This window comes from Callospermophilus lateralis, chromosome 8 (genome assembly GCF_048772815.1).
Source record: "Callospermophilus lateralis isolate mCalLat2 chromosome 8, mCalLat2.hap1, whole genome shotgun sequence".
Classification (NCBI taxonomy): Eukaryota; Metazoa; Chordata; class Mammalia; order Rodentia; family Sciuridae; genus Callospermophilus; species Callospermophilus lateralis.
Window position 1 is genome coordinate 50,992,792 of NC_135312.1, and position 24,979 is coordinate 51,017,770.

Consider the following 24,979-nt stretch of genomic DNA (forward strand, 5'->3'; position numbering starts at 1 on the left):
GTTTCAGCTGTCAGTTCCACAACATGTGTCACTTTTACCTGGGCAAGTTATTAGACTGCATGAAGTCCTAGAAAGAGAAAAGAAAAGGAGGATTGAGACACAGCAGGTACCAAATACATCTCTGGAAAAAGAGAAGGAACCAATTGAAGATTATGTGGATGTACTGAACCCTATGCCAGTGTAAGTACACAATGAATTCCAGTTTATTCATTCACTTAAGACTAATTAAAATCTAATTATTAAGTAGAGCTACCTACTTGACCTTATTAAATTTGGGACAATAAAAACTCTTTGAGGATAAGCTGTGTATTTTTGAGTACCTGCCACATTTCCTCTTCTGTTATGTTCAACATAATGCAGAGTTAAACCAATCTTCTTACCACATAGGAAATCCCCTTCTACCCACACCTTTAGACCAAACAGATAACCTTTCCGGAGCTCAGACCTAAATAAAAGGAGGAAGGAAAAGATATTTTCACCATACAACTCTATTGTTGAGGGTCACAGCCCTCAACAATGACGCATGGCATTTTTGCCAAAAGGGAGTGGTTGAGAGATGCCAGTGAGCCACTGAGATGATAATGGTTAAATTAAGCTGCTATTCAGTTGTATATAGACCCCTGCTGTCCTCCTGGGGCGCTACTTTGGAGTTGGGAGGAGGGATTCTGGTTGGGGGTGTTCCTGGAAGGGCCGGGTGGGTGGCGTGCCCGGGAGTTCGGGCAATAAAGGAGTCCATGTTTGAACCTACAAGTGCCTCGTGGCGGCTCCGTTATTTTGTGCCCAGCCAGACTGCGGCACTCTATAATTGACTTGTCTTCTATCATAAATTATACTAAATAATTTTAAATACTTGGAATGTGTTCAGCTGACCAATCAGTAAGTAGTCATTAAGCTTGTACTTTAAAAGTACAAGTCATTAAGGAAAGCCATTTCCAAAGTATGTGTGGTGTTGTTGGGCACAGAACATGCTGAACTGAATATCATCCTCCATTTCTCTTATATTTACTTGAAAAGGTCGTGAGCCCTTTCCTTCTAGAATCTTAGTGTTCTTGTCAGTGAAACCTGTCCTGGTACCATCTTTGACATCAGATTCTAATACATTGTCTATGTATACTACAATCACTGAAACCCACCAACCATTACTTTTACCAAGAAACAATGATGGACTAGCAGGTTAAAAGTCACAGACTGCTTTTTCTTTTTTGCTCAACTAAACAACTAATATGTTTATTACAGATAAATATAGAGAAATTTAAGATCATTCCCTGTCCTGCTATTCAGAGATATTTGCCATTACTATTTTTGGTATATTGCATATCCAGCCTGATTTTTTTCAATGAATTTGACTATGTATTTCACTGATTACAATACACATTATAAAATGGGAAATGCTTTATTTTTTATTTTATGCATAAAAATACCACCAGTGTCATATAAAGATATATTATACCAAAAGGAGTGAGTTCAGAAATAACTTTACTATCAGTTATTTAAAGCAGAGATCAAGTAAGAGAAACATTTAGAGAAGTATTTTGACCCTGAAAGGAAACCACCATAAGATATTATCCCAGATCTTGTTTGTCAACTGAAACTGAGAATATATTGTTAACTGTTGTTTTAGATTGTCAAATGGTAATGGTCAGTATATGCTGATCAGCTATCCTAAAAACAAGGGGCTTAGGAAGAATGAAGGAAGGAGGCATTAGTCTACTCAGAGTGGCACACACTTGTAATAATATATAGTAATAATTATGTAATTGTTACATAATATATAACTAGAAGTTTTAAGAATATCTAATAACTAAAGCTCTCAAAGGTATTTTGGTAGTATTATTTTTAAGTAATTGTATTTATCAGTGAAAAACAAAGTCTGTTTTCTATCTTACCTCTGTAGATGCTTTTATACAGTTTCCCGGAAAGAAGCCACTGAGATGCTGGAGAAGAATCCTTCCTTGGGAAATATGATCCTGAGGCCTGGTAGTGATAGTAGAAACTACTCCATCACTATCAGACAGGAGATAGAGTATGTTTAATTTTTTTTAATGTGAGAAATTGTTAAAAGCATGACACCACTTTAGAAAGCAAAGTCATATAAATTCAGATCAGTACCTGCTACATGTTTTGCTGGAGCCAAAATATAAACATAAGAATGGGGAGGAAATATCATAAAATATATTCTTTCAACTCAATAAAATATAGTTGTATTCATTCTTTCAAATTAACAAATAAATATATATTGAGTAACTACAATATGAAAAGTAATTCTCTGAGCACCAAGGAAATAGAAGTGAGAAAAAAAAAAAATCCAGTGAGGCTTCATTCACTTGCCTGTTACTCCACATAAATAGATACTTTTCTTTATATACTTGTCATATGCACTGAATAGATGGCAAGAATGTTAGATGCTAAATCAGATCCTCATTCTGTGTGTGTGTGTGTGTGTGTGTGTGCATGCGCACATCTGTACATGTATTTTTTTCACAAGGAATACCTGTCAACCTTTTTGTGACCTCTTTATGTTTTTTGTTTACTGTAAGTCAATATTTGTTAGCTGATAACATATGCTATAATAACAAGTTATCATAAGCTAAACATTAACATTGGATTTTCAACTCCAATGAAATATAGTAGAATATCACAGATGTTTTAGTTCAACATATTTGATTTATAACTTAACTGACTATCTTGAAACAAATAAATAAATAAATAAAAAGTTAAGATTGCTGTTAAATGTCAGTGAGCCTAGAATCCCTGAGGAAAAAAAGTGGATTTTTCTGTTTCGTGTCTCCTGGTCCAGGAGTTTGACATATTTCAGGGTTTAGGAAATTGAGTAATTTCCCAAAGTTTAGAATGTCTTCAACTGACCTTCCACTTTAAAAAAATAAGAGAATATAAAACTGAATTAAAATTTATATAGATTTTCTTTTCTTAAAGAAACATAATCTAAATGCTTAGAAGCAAAATTAGGTCATAAAAGACAGTAATTTTTTTTCTTCATGTATTCTTTCTTGGTCTAATTGTTTTTGATCCACTTAAAAATATATATATTTTCTGCACAATAGAATATTTTAAGGTAGTCTACATCCAACCTTTGCAATTAGCTATGAGAAACAACACTGTTTCCAGTTATGATCAAATGGTGTTTGTATGCTTAGGACATGAACTTAACATCACAGTTTTACTTACATTTGAATTGTATTTAAGCTATATTTCAAAATCATAAGAAATAGTTTGGCAAAGAAATTTATATCAAAGTTACATAATTCTAATTTTAGTATACTCAGACCTAGTTTGAAATGAGCTGATGGTCATAAAAATTTATACAAGATTGGATAAAACTAGCTCCCACACTCAGTTTATATTTAGAAACCCAGCATTGAGGTAGAATGGTCTTACTAAAGCATTATTTATTTCAGTATGTGCTTATTTAGGATTTGGAGGATATTTTAGACATAGAAGTGGCTTAGAAAATTTTAACTCTTGTCACATAAATTCCCTTTGTGAGCCAAATAGATATATTATGTTTAGGATCATTACTTTTGTTCTCTAATGTATCAAACAGACCTTTTAAAATGTCTGAATTTAATATCTTCTATTTAACAGGTTACTTAATTTTTAAAGATAGCAATTATAGAGAATATGTGAATTTTAGCTTAAAGAATTTGGCAGAAATCTAGACTATTATGGAGCACCTGTGCTTCCCACAAACCAATTCATTTTCTTACAGGAAGGTTATAGGAGAAATGTTCAGTCATGCAAGTTAGAAGAGTGTGTCTGGTAAAACATGAGCTGAAAAGAACAAGTTGGTTTACAAAGCAATACTTGAAAGTAAAATGTTTTCCATCTGTTAACAGATCAGCTGTGGGAGGGAAGACTATTATCATAAATAAACAGAAGTCATTCAAAGCCAAAATACCAGGTGACTCCTCTTTTGGTGGAGAAGACCATCCATCTCTACCCAGCCCAGAGGCAAATGAATTGATCAGACATAAAGCTATTCTTGCAACAACTTCATGTTCTTGGAATTGTTACAGCTAGGTACCATGCTTGTATTATAGACACTTTGAAAGGCCATTGGCTAATTAGGCAGTAAAAAACATTTAGCCAAAGTTTATTTTTTCTTTTTGGCTAAAATTGAGATCAGAAACTAGGAATAAGTACTTATAACCACATTTAAGGCCACACATTTCTTTTTAAAAAAGACTAGTTGCTTAATTTTTTAGGTTATAATCAGGAAAATCTTAAACAGAAAATTTTAATGATCTTGACTTTTTCTCAAGTTTTGGTTCTAAACACTATTGCCATATATGCCTGTAGAAAACTAAAGAAAAAAAAAAGTATATGAAAGAAAACAAAATTTAAAATGAGCGAAAGCCTGAACGACTTCAATAAAATTTTCCACCTTATTTTTGCTTCAGAATCTAGTTTTATTTCTGTCGCTTTTTCTCTTACAGCTTTCCCCTGAATGGTGATAAGATTATGGCTATTATTAACAACAGTCATCATCTTCTCCTTACATAACACCATTCATGGATCCTGTGTTGAGTGATGGCAAAAACTTCCTTCAGGCATAATAAAAATATTGAGACAGGGATGGGGATAATGTTCATTGGTAGAGTGCTTGCCTAGCATGCAAGGCCCTAGGTTTGATTCCCAGTACCATGGGAACAAAAAACAGATTTAAGAAAAACATTGAGGCAAGACAGTTTTTTCCATGTTTTACAAATGAAGGGATGAACACTCACAGAAACTGCCAAGTTAAAACAATAAAGTGTTGTAAAAAGTAGTTGTAATATACTGAGTGTTTAAATGTATCAGACACTGTACAAAAAGAGCTTTGCAAGCATTAACCCACAATAGTACTGTAGGTAAATCATTACCATCTCCATTTTTTTTTAATATTTATTTTTTAGTTGTAGTTGAACACAATACTTTTATTTATTTATTTTTTTATGTGGTTCGGGCCTTGCAGTGCTAGGTGAGTGCTCTACTGCTAAGCTACAACCCCAGCCATATCATCTCCATTTTATAGATGAAAAATGAGGGCTTACAGAGTGCACATGATAGAACCAGAATTTGAAACAAGTTTTCTATCAGTCTTCCAAAAAATGCAATTGCTTATTTTATAGAACTCAAGAATTCTAACTGAAATTGAAGAGAGTTTTCAAAAGTAACAGATTATGAAGATCTTTTCATGGTCGGGGTAAACATAAAGTCAGAGTCAATCACACTAAAAGGGTGCATGTAAGATTCTCTGTCCAAAAATGTTTCTTTCACTAGTCTGTAACTGATACCTGAAGTATCAGCATTAAGGAAGGAGAAAGTTTGGTTAGATTTTATCCCATGTTATGAAAGTAATACATTGGAATTAATTTATTATAATTTTATTTTTCAATATGGTATTTACTTGAGAGGACAGTTGGATTTAATGGTATTTTAGGAAAGTCCCCTGATTAGAAGGCTTCTTTATACTTCAGTCGTAGAGAAGTATAAAATAGAAATGGTCAAAGAAGTAATTTTTAAATTTTTTTTTGTCTTAGTTGTAGTTGGACACAATGTCTTTATTTTATTTTATTTATTTTTTTATGTGTTCGATCCTCAGCACCTTGTACATGCTAAGTGAGTGCTCTACTCCTGAGCCACAATCCCAGCCCCTAAAGAACTATTTTTTTTTTTTAAAAGGTGAAAAGGCCATGTAGACCAGATTAATCTGATGAACTATTTTGCTTTAGACAGCTTTTGAACATAGAACAAATGTTGAATTAGTTTGTCATTTAAACAAATAACATCATCATAAATGCCCTTGACTTTTGAACATTAGGAAAAGTTTTGGTTCTAAACACTATTGCCATATGAATCAAAGGAATTCAAGATAAACATACTATTATTATTCAAAAATAACTGGCATGGACACTGACTTCTGTTTTCTGTATAAATTTGTTTAGTTCTAGTTAGCAGCAGAATATGTGCTTCTAAACTTTTTAAAATTCAGTTTCATAAATATTTATTATGTCCTAATTCTGTAATAAAAAGATGAATAAAATGTATATTTTGTTCTTCAGCAGTTCATAATAAATAAAATACCTTGAATTTAGGGGGACAGTAATTTAGAGTGTTATTTGACAATAGAAAAGAAAAGGTTTCGATTCATCTGCTATACATTTCCTTTCTCTAAGACTGCTCTGGAGTTAGTAGATATCCAGGTGGTATTTGAGTTACGATGAATAAGGGATATGGAGGGCTATCTGGTTAGATTAATGATGAGGCAGAGGGGAAAGCAATTTGCTTTCAATAATTTTTTTTACTTCTTTAACAAAGAGATCTGTATATACCTACATAAAATTTTATAATGTTTACTTTGTGGCTTACTGACATTTAAAATTTTTTTTCTACCTAAATGATTTTTAGTTCTTGAATTCTTTTTCCCTCTTATTCTTTCTCATTCACTTACTCAGTGAGCTAGATTTCCTGTATCTACCATGTGTTGCCTCCCAAAAGAGATGCAGTAAATCAGCTTAAAAAAATAAACAACCGGGGCTGGGGATGTGGCTCAAAAGGTAGCGCGCTCGCCTGGCATGCGTGCGGCCCGGGTTCAATCCTCAGCACCACATACAAAGATGTTGTGTCCGCCAAAAACTAAAAAATAAATATTAAAAAAATTCTCTCTCTCTCTCTCTCCCCCCTCTCTCTATAAAAAAAAATAAAATAAAATAAACAACCCAGCAGGGATGGAATGGTTCCCCCACACCCAACCCACTCCACTCCACTATAGTCATGGGCACATAGGTTTAGTAGATAGGTCATATTTTATATTCACTTGAGTTTGCATTGGCTCAGTCATATAATCAAATGAAGATTAACCATTTGTTTCATTTTAGCATGCCAAGAATCAAGCACTACAAAGTGATGAGCATAGGGAAAAACTACACTATTGAACTGGAAAAACCTGTAAGTAGATATTTCTTTGCTATTGAGAAACTTTTCCCTGATTCCTCCCAAACTTATCTTTATAGAATATAAAGAATGGAAAAGCAGATTTTTTTCCCCCTTAGGGATATAGTGGCAAAAAATAGGCAAGTTAAGGAGGCTTGCAGGTGGAAGATATTTAGGGTGAGAAGTGAGATGCAAGGACAGGTGGTAGAAGCAAAGTAGAAGATAATCTGCTTCTAAAAATTCCACTGTTTTCTTATGAAATTCTTATCAATATAATTGTTTCAGGGAGAGAAAATATTTTTATTAAGCATCTATTTTACATATAAGCATTAAAATGTGCTATGGGAAGAAATCTGCAAATGACTAGTCTTCTAAAACTTGCAATGCAAAAGTTTAGAAATTCCCTCTTAATAGCAACATACTAGTGAAGAAAGGGTTTCTTCCTTGTCTTCAACCTTTCTCCCATCCTAGCTGACTTATCATGTGGCTAAAGATATCAAATCTTAACTACCTGATACCATGTTGGGCATAGAGCTAATTTACATATACAACTTAATCTTTTTCATTTGTCTGAGGTAGATATTATTATACCTGTCATTCAGGTGAGAAAATTTATTTACACTTGTCTCAACTGATGAAAATGTGGTGGTGTATCCTATTTTCTAGTATGCTAATAAAAAGGAATACAGCTCTATAGTTTTAGGCTGTAAGAAAGGAAAGATGATCCAGGAAAAATGTCTCTGAATAGCACTTAAATAGAATTGGTAAATCTTAAAGAATTTCTTTGTCTCTCCAGGCCCACTGTGTTGATCAAACAGCAAAAGGATAGTGTGATCGAATTTTTTATACTTCACCCATAACCCTTATAGAACAAGGCAGCTGCTGACTCCTGTAACTTGACTTGCTTATATCTTCACCATAAATGCCTCCCAGTGCCTCTCATGTCTCAGATCCATGCCTACTAAGCTTTAAAACAAAGTTCTAACTAAGGAGGCAGAGAACTCGTTGCTACAGGATCATCCAAATAATCAAGTGATTACAAGTTATGGTCAAGGAAGAAAAATGTAACTGGTACATCTTTGTAACTGATGGACTGGTACTCGTTTCTGTCATTAGTCTCCACAGCTGCTTTCCTCTTTCACTCTCCCCAACCCTGTCTGTCACTCAACCAAATTGCATTTTGATGAATTTTTTTCCTCTTCAAGGTTACCTGGGATATTCACATGTCAGCAGACTTCACTTGTATAAAAATTTTTGTTGGGGGTAAAGCTATATTTCAGTTACTCCTAGATCAGTAAATTATCCTGACACAATGAGATATTAAAATGCTTAAATTCTCTGGCTTTAAGTGTTCTTTAGTTTCAAGAAGAGAAAACTAACTATGCCCAATTTAGACCAAAGTGAATTTATTACAAGAATACAGAATGTTGTTTTGATAAACATTCTGAAGGCTAGGAAATCCTCAGGGACTGACTAGGAATTAGTTACTTGTACTAATAACCATTTTATTAGAAAGCTGCTATTCTTTTTTGTTCCTCTACTCAAGTTCAAATTTCTGGCTTAACTTCAGTAATTCTTATGTCTTAATTGAAGGATAGCAAGGTAGCTAATTATTGTCCACCAGATTGTATTCAATAGGTAAGGGGTAATTCCTCAACAGAGAACTGCAACATGCTTATCAGAAAGGAGAAATAAGACACAGGGGTAAGGAAAACTATGGTCAGTCGGTAAGCTACGGAAGTAAATTACTGACATGATTTTCAGGAAGTACACAAGAATCTTCATTAAATTACAGTTGAGCATATCTTACTCTTTACCTGGGTGACTCTGAGCCTTCTCTCACTTTCTCTTTATACAGGTAACACTCCCAAACCTTTTCAGTGTCATCGATTATTTTGTGAAGGAGACTCGAGGAAACTTAAGACCATTTATATATTCAATTGAGGACAAGCTTGGTATGTTCTTCACTTTGTTGCTGAATTAAGGAAATCACAAGAAAACCAAAAATCTCTGATATGATTTGTTTCAAGTAGAGGAAACTAACTATGCCTAATTTAAGCCAAAATGAATTCATTACAAGAATATAGAATGTTGTTGTGATAAGCATTTTGAAGACTAGGAAATCCTCAGGGACTGTTAGGAATTGGTTACTTGTACTAATAACCATTTAAAAAATTTATTAGGAAGCTGCTATCCTTTTTTGTTCTCCCTAAATTGGTGTGAAAATTTAACCAAATCCAATAAAAATCCCAGGAGAATTTTTGTGTAAATAGCAGCATGGTGATTCTAAGTATTATACCAAAAGGCCTAACTTAAGTGATTTTTATGTCTGTAATTTAATTTAAAAAATCCTAAAATAAGTAAATAAATGCTAGTCAAAGAACATGAAGCTACCATTTTTCCTTGCTGCTCTCAGGTCTCATGTGAGAGTGACATTACCTTTTACTGTGTTCTTCCTTGATAATTACCTGGAGTCACTTGATTATTTGGATGATCTAGGCAGTCTAGTTCTCTGCCTCCATCATTATAACCTGGATTATTATCTTTAAAGATTAGAGATGAGATGAAGAGAGGTCAAGCCACTTCTAGCTGAGAGTACCAGATGTGTGACCAAGGCTCACTGGGACAATCCAGTTCCACTCAAGCCACTGGATACTTCAAATCATATAAGTGACATCAAGTGAAAGTAGAACTGCCCAACTGAATCAAATCCGAATTTCTGACCCATAGATCATGATAAAATTAAATGCTTGTTGAAAATAACCATTACGTTTTTGGGGCAGCTTGTTATACAGCATTAGATAACTGATACAATATAATCCATGCAGCAGGAAGGTTATATTGGATTTTCTATCCTCTCCAATGTCATGGGTATGTGAACTGTGCTATTGCATAGGGTCCCATGCTGGGTTTAATGGTCTTCCATCATTGTTTTGAAATTCTTAATTTATGCACAAGGGGTTCACAAATTTTGTAGCTGGTCCTAAATATAATCTTTATCTGTAATTCCTCAACACCTACTCATTCCTATTTGGGAGCTTTGGAGTTTGTTTCTGGATTCTTCTGTGTGCAGTATATCTTTTGAGTGTTCTTTGTAGTGATGGCCTGTTGGTCATAAATTTTTTTAGTTTATCCTTGTCAAGTTTTTATTTTTTTCATCAATTTTGAAAGAGAGCTTTGCTGGACACAGAAATCTTGGCAGGCAACTGTTTTCTTTTAGATAATGGAATATTTCATTCCAGGCCCTCTTTGATTTTAGGATCTTGGTTGAAAAGGCCAAAGTAAGTCTTGTCGGTTTGCCTCTAAGTGACCTTACATTTTTCTCTTGCAGCTTTTAATATTTTTTTCTTATTTTCAATGTTAGGCATTTTGATCATGAGTTTCTGTTCTGATCCTGACCTGTTCTGCCACTGATCTCAATTTGGTGTCCAGTTTGTCTTCTGTATGTGAATGTCTATCTCATTTCTAATATAGGGGAAATTTTCTGTTACTATCTCATTGAAGATGCTTTTAATGCCTTTAGCATATATCTTTATGCTCTCTTTTTCCTAGTGATTCTTAGGTTTGTTCTCTTGATGCTCTTTCAGAGTTTTTGTCTATTCTGTTCATGGTCTTTTATTTATTTTTTCCTTTATTACGTATTGAGTGTTTAAGATTATATACCCTGTCCCCAAGGTCTGAAGTTTTATTTTCTATGCAACCTAATTTATGATGATTTTAAATAAATTTTTAATTTGATTCATTGTGTCTTCAATTTCTGGGTGTTCTGATTGGTTTCTTTTCACTATTTTCATTTCTTATTGAAATGATCTTTCATTTTCTGTTTTTAATCTCTTAATTCATTCCTTATATATTCTTTTAGTTCATTGAACATTTTAACAATCAGTTTTTTAATAGTCTTTCTCTGGAATTTCATCCATTTTCATGTCCCTGGGGTCCTTTGCCAGGGACTGTGAATTTGGGAAGAGTGTTTGCCTCTTTCTTCATGTTTTCACAGATTTTGGATTTCTGCATCAGTTGAGATGTATTCCCCTTCCTCTTTTATATATGTCCGTTTGTGTGTAGTTATCCTCCCCCCCCCCCCCCCCCGGGACTTATGTCTCATGTATGAGTAGATTTCTAGGAGTAGAATTTGAGGTTTCCCTCTTGTTTTTCCTTGGGGGGCCTGGTTGTTGGTTTGTTTTTTTTCCTCCCTAATTCTATATGTTGATATACTCTCAAGGCTCAGGTGGGGCTAGATCATATGTGGGGTGAGATTTGCTGTTACTTGGCTGTTATAAATATTCTCAGCTTGATTTTTACTCTGTAAACTTGAAGTGCCCTTATCACTTTCCAAACCCCTTTAAAGGAATGGGGGAGCCAAGAATAATACCAACATATGTACAGACTTAAGATAAATGGCCAGTCTACTTTGATATCTGTAACACTAATTGCCACCTGTAAAGGAATGGTAGGGTCAGCATTTAACATCAGCACCAACAATAAAAAAATGTAAACTAGATCAGGCATTAAACAGCAGGTATCTATTGTGTCATGCACTATATTAATAATCAGAGCAACAAGAGTAGTGTAGGAATTAGATAAACTATATAATTCTCAGTGGGAGTTCAGTTTCTTAAGAAAAAATAGGGTAACAAGGCAAGAGAATATTTAAATATTTAAATAACAAGGCAGAAGATAGGTAGCAGATGACAGCTGTAAAGGAGGAGAATAACTAAAAGTATTAAAAATGAATGAGAGGAAGAGGGAACAGGAAACATTGGCTATTGAGGAAGAGAGTGAAAGAGCAATAAGAGGGACAAAAACCAAAGGACAAACAAAGATCAAAAAACAATTCAAACCTATGTATAATTATACCTCAGCTAAGTCAAACCAAGGCTAAATAATAAATGAAGAAGAAAGCAATGAACTGAAAGTAAGATTATATGTATGTTTATATAAATATATATGCACACACACATATATATATATTTTTAAACCTATCTGCACAGTGAGAACACCCACATTCACAAACCCATGTACACACCATCTTGCAGTATAGAAAAAAAGTGAGAAAATGATAATGAAACATTTGAAAAAATTTAAGAAATTAAATGTAAAATATTAGGGAGGGGAAATATGGAAAAAAGGACATGGAGAAAAAATTCTTAATGAGAGATAAAGGGCTTTTTTTTCACATAGGGGGTCAAAATTATTGGCAAGGAGGGATTTTCATTCTTTTTATTTTTATTTTTGGGCTCTGTAACCCTTGAGTAAAGAGCTGGGGTTTGTTAAGTCCAATGTCTTTGTGGTCCTCACTTAGTTGTCTGCCATTGTGGCTAGGGGCCAGCGCTGCTTGTAGTAGCCCTCAGCTTCCTGTCTCCCAGTACGTGGTGGGATAGATTGTTGAATGCAGACAAATTGTGCATTCTTGTAGTAGAGGTGGTGCAGAGTTCTAAATTGGAAGTTCCAGTTACTAGGTTTCGGTCTTGGTTGACCCTTGGAACTCTGTCAGTGTTGAGATTTGATCTACACTCCCTGGTGCTTAGGAGATGCCCATTTCTGTTGGATGTTTGGGTCTCTCTTGCTTCCTGTAAATTCCACATTTTGGGTGTGAAATCTAAACCTCCACAGGTTTCACATTCACTGCTATGGATGTGAATTACACAGTAGCAGCCCTGGAGTGAAGCTGCTCCTGTATGGCTGCTATAGGTTATCTCCTCAATAGCTCTTATGGGGTGCCAGCAACAAAGGGAGCTTTCCCTTCTTGTTATCTGGAGCCTAGATACCCTGGGCACAATTTTCTTTACACTTATTTCAGCTGTACTCTGGGGCCCACAATAGGTGACTGCTGGGTCAGACGGCAACTTCCTTTATAAGTTCCCTATCTCCTGCCTCTGCTTGTGGCTGTGCAGTGCTTAAAAATCATTCCTGCACCAGTGATCCCATTTCCCTTCAAACTGTCTGGCCTATGGGCTGAGTGATTTTGGTTGCTTTTTGCTCAACAGCTTTTCCCATTGACTCTGGGTCCATTAAGATTAGCCTCCCTCTCTACTCCACAAGTATCCCCAAGCCAATTTTTTTTTTTTTTTCCCTGCACTGTTCTCTTCTCCCAGCAGGCCATAGCTACTTTATCTCTATTATTTTTTTTATATTATGTTCAGTGCTTATGATTTTCTGTGCTTATGGTTTCTTTTGCTGTCCAGTGTTGAATTTCAGTAGTTACCACAGTTACCTACCTGAGGAGCAGTCTTCCCATTTTCTTTTAATATTTATTTTTTAGGGGTAGATGGACACAACACAATGCCTTTATTTTTATGTGGTGCCAAGGATTGAACCCGGGTGCCACCTGTGCTAGGCGAGCGCTCTACCGCTGAGCCACAATCCCAGCCCTTCCCACTTTTTAATCTGGTACTAAGGAGCTGCTAGGAAGTACACTCTTCCTTTAATTTGCTATCTTCTCTGTTCTGTGAATGTTAAATTTTGTCAAATGATCTTTCTGCATCTATTGAGATATCATATGGTTTTTCCTTTCAGGTGTTACTATGGTGAGTTATATTGCTTTTCTGTTTTTGTCCAGATCTTACATAAACTCATTTGGTTATAATGTATTTTTGGATTTGATTTGATAATTTAAAATTTTCATGTATGAGAAACATTTTAGTGAAAAAAATTTTAATGCTGGGGATTGAAACCAGGGGCTTCTCAAATTCAAGAGCTGTATCACTGAGCTACCTCACCAAACATTTTGGAAAAATTTTGAGACAGAATATGGCTAAGTTCAGGCTTGCCTAGACAATGTGATCCTCCTGCCTCTAGGGTTACAGGTGTGCACCAAAGTACCTTGCTCAGTGAATTTTTTACTTTAGGCATTTATTCATTGCAAAAGTTTTAAAGTTTTCGACTTAAGAGTGTTTGACTACCTCATGAAGCATAACTAGTAATTCCAACATCTTGGATGTATTAGTACTGGCTTCTGTTGTCTTTTCCCTTGAAAATTGGAAAATTATGAGAATTGGCAACATTTCTCTGACCTTTTGAATATCAAATAATTTTGGATTGTGTCTTGAGCATTTTGGATATTATTTTCATGGCTTTTTGTGGTCTGTTGAAATTCTTTAGAGCATTTATTTATTTAAGGAGGCAATTAAATTGTTCTATTTCACTTTCTGTGGGAAGTCTTCCAAAACAGTTAAGTTTTCAAAGTCTTTATTATGCTACTTTGGGTTTGAATACCTCAGGGATTATTAGCATTGGACTTGGGCAATGGTTTATATCTTAATTCTCAAAGCCTTTGCTGTTTTGTGCATGCACAACTGAAATGAACCTGGAACTTGTGTAATATCCCATATAAAACCAGGGGATACTCTTTTCCAACTCTCATGTTTCCAGCTACACCAAGGATCATTTTTTCCTGGTCTTTTAGCCAGAAAGAAAGGGCTTTTTTTTTTTTTTTTTTCGTTGCAGACAGAGGACTGAACCCTTGCACATGCTAGGTAAGCACTCTGGAGGAATAGACTCAATCCTTTATATTTTTGAGACAGGATCTTGCTAAGTTGCCCAAGCTGACCTTGAACTTGCAGTCTTCCTGGTTCAGTCTCCCCAATAGTTTGATTTTAGGCATGCATCACCACAGTTCATCAAGATGGGAATTCTTGAAGAGTTGGAGCCACTGTGCTGTCATGCATTTCTGTGGGACTGGGGCTGCCCAATCTCTCTAGAGAGAAAATAAAAATATTTCCAACTCTTTTCCTTGCTTCCCTGAGCTAACTCTTCCTTGTTTCCAAGAATATTCTCTTGAGGTTTTAGGTGCTCATACAACAGTACAGCACATTTGAGTAGGGGCCGCCACCTGAGACCAGGAAAGAGAAAACAGACAATAGAAAGAAATAACTGAACAAACAGGCTTTTGATGTAAAATGTCAACGACTTCAGAAACAGACAACCAGACTGCTTCTGCTACCTGACTGACTGACCTGGTTCTATTTGCTTAGTATTCAGGAACAAACTACTCATTCTTGCTGCATTTCAGATTTGTTTGGAATATGGAATGATGTAAAATGAAATTAGGCATGTGAAGAAAAAGTTCAAATAATCAGAGTATCTTCTGTAGAACAACATTTATTTTCAAAAACAGGATGGAAAACTAAAATACAATAAATGGGAATACAGAACTTTCTAGAAAAGCTACAAAAATTAAAACTGTCACATAGTGCTGAAGCATTAAGAAAATTTTGTGGACCTCTAACATTATTTCAGGAATATGAACTAAGCTTCATTGGGACTTCTAAAGCACTTAACTTTATTTTCCCTGAGCTGAGAAATGGGAATTAGAGAACGTATAAGTTTTCCAATCTAGAGATTTGGAAAAAGTTACTGTTGACAATAAAATACTAAATAAAATAAAATGGAATTTTCTTTGATCTTTGTTAACTCATGTCAGCATTCAACTGTCTGACACCAGAAGGCAAGAGCAATGATGGAACTTAGAATGGTCACAGATATTTTTCCTGACTTATTTTTTCTCAACTTCAAAAATTAGCATTTTCAAAGCCACTTCAAAATATAGTAGGGCAGATGAGGACATTAAAGAAAAGGAAAATAATTTTTCCTAGTAAAATACTTATTGGCAACCTAGTTACAGATATAGGATAAAAACAAAACAAAAACCTTAGTATTCAGCATCTTATTACCTTACAGCCACCAATGAAACACACCACCAGTGTTTCAGGTACAAGCCAAAAACTCCCATTGAAAATATAAAGCACTTTGTTATTCCATATTGGTTCGTTGATTAATCAAGTTTTTCTACTTGTAATTTCTAGGTCAAGAACACAACATGGAAGGGATAAGCGAGAAGCTGATGAAAAATCCACACACTGAATGAAATAAAATGTGAAACTGCTTTCATGTAATTCCATAATTTGTTTTCAAAGGATCTCATTTTTAAAGAAAATTACCTCTTTTATCCTAATTGTTAATTTCCAAGTCACTCACTTGGACATCAGAGTTAAAGTAGCACACAACTTCACTATTTTATCAGAATGAAACCCAGGGAAAAACCATAGGCTGTGGTTGTGGGTTAATTTGTAGATACATGTGTTTCAATGCACTAATATAAGCCAAAAACATATAATTCTTTCTAAATGGAGGTTTATATTTCTAGGCTTCAATTAGATACTTAACTATATAATCTTCAGAACAGATTTTCTAGTTCTAAATCCTAATTCCAAAACAACCTCAAAAGACTATTTAAAAAATCTGTTTAACCAATTTATCAAATATAAGGCATTTAAATTAGCTAGCTGGAAGGTAGACACATAAAGTGAATCAGAAGCCCTTTTCCAATGGAAATATTCTATGCCACATATTTTGTTGCTGGAAATAAATGAAATTGATTCACTTCTGTATTTTTCCCTGATTTCGTCTTTTTGCTAGTTCAAAACTTACCCATAAATCTTTATAAGGATGTTTTTAAGGCTATACATCATCTTGTTTTACAAATACAATGCGGTGGCTGGGAATGGTGGTACATGCTTGTAATCTAGTGAGTCAGGAGGCTAAGGCAGGAGGTTGTGACTTCAAGACCAGCCTGAGTAACTGAGTGAGACCTTGTCTCAAAATGAAAAACAAAAAGGACTAGGGGTAGTGGGAGAATGCCCTGGGTTCAATCCCAGTACCAAGAAAAAAACAAAAAATAAAAGCAAATAAATAAACCAAATATGATGCAGTATCAGCTGATTATAATCAAAATTTCTTAAAAATATGGACACCTCTGCTCCACACTATATCTACTGAATCAAAATCTCAGTAATATTATTTCATATTTTTTTCTTTGAAAACAAAACTCTCAAGTTTGATGGAGTTTTGGGAATCATTTATAGAATCAACTAAGAATTAAAAGATATGACCTGGATTATAGTCCTGGGATAATTATATAGGCTTCATTGATTTCCTCAGCTGAAAAGATGAATGGGTTAGAATAGATTCTTAAGGTTCTCTTAGCTCCAACATCTTATAAAGATGTGTCTTTATAAAAAATGATTAGGATGCAAACATACAAAACAAAGACTACAAGAGTCAGAGGGAGAAGTGGTCACCTACAAGTCAAGGAGAGTGGCCTCAGGAAAAAAAATTGATCTGATATCTTAATCTAGACTTTTAGTCTTCAGAAGTGTGAGAACATTTTTGGTGTTTAAACTACAAAGTATATTTGTTATGGCAGCTCTAGCAAACTAGTTCAGTAACTTACCTGGAATATCTGAATATAGAGTTCTAAGCATAACTTAGACTCACTGAATGAGAATTTCTGTGGGTTGGTTTGATAATGTTTTTAGTATGCTGTACACAACAAGGCTTGAAAACCTTTAACATCTACTGTGATATTAAGACAAATTATATGTGAACAAATATATACAAAATTGAGTAAGGCTTTCTTTTAAATGGAGAGGCAAGTTCAATTAGTGAGAAATCTCAGATATAATGAGGGGTAGGACATAAAATCTGAGCATTAATGTAAGTATTGAAATTTATTGAACATTATAAACCTCATTGTGTTAACTGATGTAAAGACACATAACTGTTATTTTCAATGATCTCCAAATATGGATAAGAAGAGGCTAGAGAGCTTCAATTTTTAATTCACCTCAAACTATTCAGTGAATTCTTGTATTCTGTAAGAAAATATAATGCTTAAGGTAAAAAACAGACTCATGAAGTTGGTGAGACAACATGATTGACTGCAATTAAGTGAAAGGGAATAGACAAGGAAAACAGAAATCAAAGTCAAGGCCTAACCAAGATGAAGAGTCTAATAGGAGACTGCCAACACATTTAGCTGGCAGAAGCAAAAGAAAGCTCCACAGCTGACACAACAGCAACAAGGGAAGTGATAAGACAGTGGAAAATTATCTCCAATGTGTTGAAGATATTAAAGACCAAATAAGAATTCTGTATTCAGCAAAAATATCTTTGCAGGGCTGGGGTTATAACTCATGCGAGTGAGGCCCTGGGTATAATCCCCAGTATGGGTAAAGTTTGGTTTTTTGGGGGCAGAATTAGGTGAAAATAGATATTTTCAGAAAACAAATCATGAACAAGCACATCACCAAGCACTCACACAAAATTAAATTCTAAAGGAAGTATGTCAATAATTTATCCTAGATGGTGTCTTCTTAGTCCATTTAGGTTGCTGTAACAAATGACCATAAACTGGGTAACTTATAGTAAGTAGAAAAATTATTTATCCCTGTTCCATGTGTTGGGAAGTAAAAGACCAAGATACTGGCAGGATTGACATCTGGTGAGGGCACATTTTCTGGCTCAAAGATGGTATCCTCTCACTGTGACTGCACAAGATAGGGGTGAGTAGTCTCTCAGTTCTCATTTGTAAGGGCTCTGCCCACATGACCTACTCACCTCCCAAAACCATTGTCCCAGGGGTTAGGATTTCAACATATGCATTATGGAGAGACACCAAGGTTCAGATCAAGTATTTAGCTTCATATACAAACAAACAAACAAAAAACAAAAAAAGCAAACAAACAAAAAAACCCCAACAGAACAAGAAAGAGCTAATCAAGTGATCACACACACACACACACACACACACACACACACGCACACATGTATGTTTGTAAACATATAAATACTGACTAAACAGTTTTACAGAATCTTACAGAATTAAAGGCATAGAAGTACATGATAGCTGAATTAAAAACACCAACAGAAATGATAGTAGTACATAAGTTGTGAATTTGAGGGATTTGTAGTTATTGTATCTGTATAATAAATAATTCCAAAGCCTAAATAGTGCATAAATGATCCAGTGCATGAATTTGGTGAGTATTTGATATGGCACAGCACAGGCAAGAATGGCTTGTCTCTTTATTTCAAAAAGTCTAGTGCCTGGAACCAACTGAAGCCTTGCTTACTCACATGTCTGATACTTGATGATGGCTACAGATTGGTAGGCTCCGTTTTGCTCCATATGGGCTACTTTGGATTCTATGGGTAAGCTTTTCAAGAGAAAGAATATGCAAGAAAATGAAAGATAGGAAAGAGGAAATGTCAGTATGGCTCATTCTCGAAGATGTTGAAGGAGACTGAAGAGAGCAAGCTTCTAGAACATGCACACTGTCAATATTGCTGTGGCCATTTTTGGAATATATAATCTGCCAAAAGGTAAAGGTAACTAATGATTAACTTTGGCCTTATTTGCCTGTATGTAGAATAATCATTAAAGATAGAAAAAAGTCCAGAGAAAAATGCTTATAGCTCAGGAAAACAAAAACCATATAATTTAAGAAATAATTTAACTGTAAGGAATTGGTAAACAGGTTTTGGAGAACTGAAAATGTCCACAAGGAAAGGATCATTAAAAGGAAGAAGTTGGGATTACTAGGCCCTAGAAGCTTAGAAGAGACATACTGCAGAATGACAGAGAAAAGCTAAAACCTGGGAGACTACCAAAGCTAGCAGGAGAGCCATTGTGAAGGTGATTCTGACAATATGGGAGACAAATGGGAAGGGGAAAGTTTCTTCTGTCTCCAGCATTCCAGTATCCTTACAGTACCCCTTATTTATAGAATCTAAAAGGAAGCCATGTGACAAAGAAGAAATTAGTTTGTAATTACAGCCTCAGAGTCCGTGAACATAGAAGAGTTGAGAGATACTCAGTTAATAACATAAATGGAGTAACAAAATAAATAAATACATATTTAAAAAGACTCACCAAATGAGAATTTCTGTGGGTTGGTTTGATAATGTTTTTAGTATGCTGTACACAACAAGGTTTGTAAACTTTTAACATCTACTGTGATATTAAGACAAATTATATGTGAACGAATATATACAAAATTGAGTAAGGCTTTCTTTTAAATGGCAGAAACAAATCTAAATGTGTTGGTAATTACATTAAATGTAAATAGTCTAGGTGTTCCAGTGACAAGACAAATATTATCACATTGGATTGACAAAACCCACCAAAATTTAAACTTTATGCTATGCATCTGACAAACATCTAAAAAATAAAAATACAGAAAAACTAAAAATAAATAAATGGAAAATTTATCCCATGAAAACATTAATCACAACTTTAAAGCAAAAATATATTACCAAGATACAATTCACAGTGAGAGGATATAATTCACCAGGAAAATATACAAGTTAGAAAATTAACATGTAATTAAGCGTTAGTATGTATAAAATAGAAAAAAATACTAGGAAAAATCATTGGGTGATTTTTAATTTACCTATTTTAATAATTGACATAATAGGTTTATTAAAAACCAGTAAGATTTAAATAATATAATTAACAATCGACATATGCAACAAAGTACCCCTAATGACTACAGGATGTATTTTTTTAAATGCATAACAATTACTACAAAAAAATGTTCATATTTTGGGCTACAGAGGGATCTTAAGTAAATTTAAAGTATTAAAAATCAGAAAGATTGAGTGTTGGCGAGGATGTGGGGAAAAAGGCACATCCATACATTGCTGGTGGGACTACAAGTTGGTGGGACTGCAAGTTGGTGCAGCCATTCTGGAAAGCAGTATGGAGTTTTCTTGGAAAACTGGGAATGAAACCACCATTTGACCCAGCTGTCCCACTCCTCGGTCTATACCCAAAGGACTTAAAAACAGTATACTACAGGGACACAGCCACATCAATGTTAATAGCAGCACAATTCACAATAGCTAAACTGTAGAACCAACCTAGATGCCCTTCAGTAGATGAATGGATAAAAAAACTGGTATATATACACAATGGAGTATTACTCAGCAATAAAAGAGAATGAAATCATGGCCTTTGCAGGTAAATGGGTGGAATTGGAGAATATAACGCTAAGAGAAGTTAGCCAATCCCAAAAAAACAAATGCCAAATGTTTTCTCTGATATAAGGAGGCTGATTCTTAGTGGGGTTGGGAGGGGGCACATGGGAGGATTAGATGAACTCTAGATAGGGCAAAGTTGTGGGAGGGGAAGCGAGGGGGATAGGATAGAAATGATAGTGGAAAAAGGTGGACATCATTACCCTAAGAACATGTATGAAGACACAAATGGTGTGAATATACTTTGTATACAACCAGAGATATGAAAAATTGTGCTCTATATGTGTAATATGAATTGTAAAGCATTATTCTACTGTTGTATATAACAAATTGGAATAAAAATAAATAAGATTTAAAAAGGAAGATATATAGACAATTAAAAAAATTAGAAAAGTCACTTTTTTCTCCTGAACAAAATTTAATTAAGCTACGAATCAAAATACAAAGATTATTAGTAAACCTATACATTTGGAAATTAAATATTCTCCTAAAAAACCCAAGGGTTAAAGAGAAAATGCTAATGAAAGCTCAAAAGTATTTTAATTAAATATGAACAATAATATGTGTCAAACCTTCTGGGCTATGGTTAGAATAGTAGAGTATAATGTACTCATATTACAAAAGTGTAAAGATAATTTTTAAATGCATACATTGAAAAAGACAATTTGAAAATGAATGAGGTAACATCCATTTCAAAAGGTTACAAACAAGAACAGTACAAAACTCTTAATAAAATGAAAAAAAAATAAGTACTATTGATAAAGCAGAAATTAATCAATGAGACTCAAATATAAAAAGTGGAGCAAGAAAACCGAATTTGGAGAGTAGAAGACTAAACTGTCACTATGCTTTTGTGTGTGTGGGGTACTGAGGATTGTACCCAGAGGCACTTTACTAAGTCCTCAGGCCTTTCTTAATTTTTTTTTTTTTTTTAAGAAACATTTTGTCTTGCCAAGTTGCCCTGAACTGGCCTCACTTTGAAACTTCAATCCTTCTGTCTCAGCTTCCAAACTCACTGATTACAGGCAAGCACCACTACACCTGACTAAACTGTCCTTTTTGAAGTTAAGATGATTATATATATATAAAAAAAAGTATTGCAAATAATTTATAATTACTAAAGAGTTTAGAATGTTTTCAAATGGAAAAGTAATACAAAGAAATCAACTGTAATTTATACATAATCAAGTTATGAAATTATGTGGGCTAGATAATTTGCATTAACATTCTAATTAGAATGCTTTAGAAAATTTGGATAAAGTATATTTCTTAAAAACATGGGAAAACATTGATATTCAGAATTGTAAACCTTTTATTTGAAACTATTGTGTCCTGAGATGACTAACATATACATTTGCAAGAAGTCACTGAGAAGCTAGCTGCGTGGAGCCTTGGTTGTAGTTTAGGGATTCAAAGGTAGATCATAGGTCAGTTAAGAGGCAAGAGCTCTGGTAACCTCAACTGATCCTACAGAATGTAGAATGGCGGAAACTTAAAAGTAAGGGTGAACAGGAAGGAAGTCACAGTGCAAGTATAGTCTAGTAGTTCATGTTTGAATCACACAGCAGGCCCAGAAAAATCTCAGTCTCTGGAACTGGATCAAATTGTCCTAAGTAATCTGTGCTCAAGTATCTGGTAAAAACAGAAAATATCATCCTGGGCATCAAATTATTTCTATAGGTTTTCATATACAATATTGGCAAGCAACTGAACATAATGAGACACAGGATGCAAGACAATAAGATAGAAAATAAAATAAAAATAAAAATAGATCCACAGGAAGGTTTTAAATTCTGGGATTATTAGATACAGACTATAAAATAATTGTTTTTCATGTTCAAGTAAATAAGAGATTACAATTTTGGCAAAATCACTGCAAACTCCCAAGAGTGACAGGTTTGCATGTTTACAGTTACAAATTTAAGAAATGAAAATGCAAAGGTTTAAGAATAACCAAGACATTATTACATAAAAATAAATTGGGAGTACTTGTTTTGCCAAATATATCTGATTAGTGATGAAGACAGTATACTTGCACAGAGAAAGAAAAGGAACAAAAAATTCAGAAAGAGACATACACATATGGATATATCCTAGTGCCACATGGTAGCAGTGCAGTAAAAAAGAGAAAAATACACTTTTCAGGAAAAGGTAGCGAGGTTCAAAACAGGCATAAGTTCAAAAGCCAATAGAGGTTACTGTTGTGTTTAGGCTAACATAGATTCCACTATAAGAACAAGGAGATAAAGTTACCACAAAAGGTAGAATAGTGGTAATTAGCAAAGGGTGTGTGAGGAAGATGGATGTGATTGAGGAGTACAGAGGGAGTTTCTGGGCTGCTTTCAATGTTCTGTTAAATGAAAGTATTGGTTATATATGTAGTTACTTCAAAATTATTCCTTAAACTGCATGCTTATTTATTTATTTTTTTAATGGACAAAATGCCTGTATTTTATTTTTATGTGGTGCTGAGGATCTAACCCAGTGTCTTCCACATGTGAGGCGAGCACTCTACCACTGAGCTACAACTCCAGCCCACGTGCTTACATTTTATGTACTTTTTTGAATAAATATTCTCAATTCAAATAACAAAATTTTTAAGACATGAAAAGAAAGAAGTGTATACAAATTACCTATTGATACTTACACTGTTCTCCAAGATCTCAATGCCTGATTTGTTTCTGAATCTGTAAAAAGTAAAATAGTTATGTCCATTCTACAGGAATGCATACTAAATGATCAGGCAGTTGCAATAACAATGAATTTATGATTATTAATGTAATTGAAAAAATTAGGTCAAGAGATTTTTTTTTTTTTCCATCAAGATTTCAGGAGAACAATTTTCTGTTTTCTTTTTCACTAATTATAAATTGTGGACTCTATGGCTGAACTTTGACAGTTGCTACCAGAATGTGCCATAATATATAAAATACAAAAATAAAGATATATATTAATTTCCAAGTTCTATCTTTGGGATAATTTACGAGAAATTTAAATAACATAACTGCTTTTAACTCTAAAAAGGAAAGGATTTTCAAAATTCCCAGTATATGGTCTGGGAGTTACCAGATCTAGGTTTTACATGGTAACGCCTGACTGACTATCCATCTATTTTTGATGTTGAAGATTGAACTTACACCCTTGTGCATACTAAGTGCACACACTACCACTGAGTTACACCCATGATTCCTCCCATCCTCCCCCCCCCCCCAGTACTGAGGATTGAACCCAGGTCCTGAAGCATGTTGGGCAGGCGCTTTACCACTGAGCCACATCCCCAGCCCCTCCCCCAATGTTTTAACAGAATTTCCAGAAGCTAAAGCACTTGAAGTAATGTCCCTCCACTTCCATGAATGTTTATCTCCATAACAGCAAAACATAAATAGTAGGCAATATAAAACAACATTTCTCACACAATGAAGAGCAAAATCAGAATATGTGAAGCCAACTGTTGTACATGGTTCAGAAAGATGTTCTCAAATTTCTTAATTTATTTTTAATAAACAAAAAATTATTCAGTGAAATTGTACAAAATCATTTTTGCACCTGGTATTTCAATCACCAACAGTGATTTCATGGTACATAAACAAAACAATGAGAAAAATTGTCATTTACGTCACCCTGGCTTTCTAGTGTAGAACTAAGTAGAAGAAAGGATGTTAACAGCTATTACCTACAGGGAAAAAAAAAAGTAATAATGAAATGGCTGTGGGTTTAATTACAAAATGAACTTTATCCTCACTGATTTTGTTTATGTTGGCTACAACACAGATGTCTATACACAACAATTTATAGCATAGATCTGAATTTGCTTCTAAAGAGATGAGATGACTTAAGTAAAATATTAGCAAGCTGACATTTGATCATACTGAGGATTGCTGAATGGCTACCTGGAAAACAGCAATTACTGTCAAAGAACATAAGACAAAGTAAAAGTGGAAAAAAGGCTTCTTACAGAAAAGTCCTTTTATTCCTACTCTCTAAAGTTCCAAGCCATACAGCCTTGATATTTCTGGATTCAAATTTGTGTAAGATGAATTTTCAGAAAATTGGAGAATGCAGTGCATGGTGAACAAAAACTGCTCATTTCAATGGTATCCTTTTCCTTAAAACTCATTCTTTATTTTTCTCTATCTCCCAATGAATAGATTATCATTTAACTAATCAAATGCACTCTCCACTCCCAAATACATTTTCCAATTGGATACCTTTATAAAAGGAAACAAAA

At 34.3% G+C, this 24,979-nt stretch overlaps 1 protein-coding gene across 2 annotated transcripts in view; it reads left to right on the top strand.

Annotated features, from left to right (window-relative positions):
- The window catches only part of Stap1 (signal transducing adaptor family member 1), a 31,802-nt gene extending 15,960 nt beyond the window's left edge, over nucleotides 1–15,842 (top strand). Inside the window, exons 5-9 of one of the 2 annotated variants that reach the window (XM_076864920.2) lie at nucleotides 8–180; nucleotides 1,895–2,023; nucleotides 6,879–6,948; nucleotides 8,792–8,888; nucleotides 15,738–15,842. In XM_076864920.2, the coding sequence (XP_076721035.2) occupies nucleotides 8–180; nucleotides 1,895–2,023; nucleotides 6,879–6,948; nucleotides 8,792–8,888; nucleotides 15,738–15,799 (531 nt within the window). In that variant the 3' untranslated portion in view covers nucleotides 15,800–15,842. The remainder of the gene's footprint in view (nucleotides 1–7; nucleotides 181–1,894; nucleotides 2,024–6,878; nucleotides 6,949–8,791; nucleotides 8,889–15,737) is intronic. The other variant, XM_076864921.2, reaches the window with a different exon arrangement.
- The last annotated feature ends 9,137 nt before the right edge of the window (nucleotides 15,843–24,979 follow it).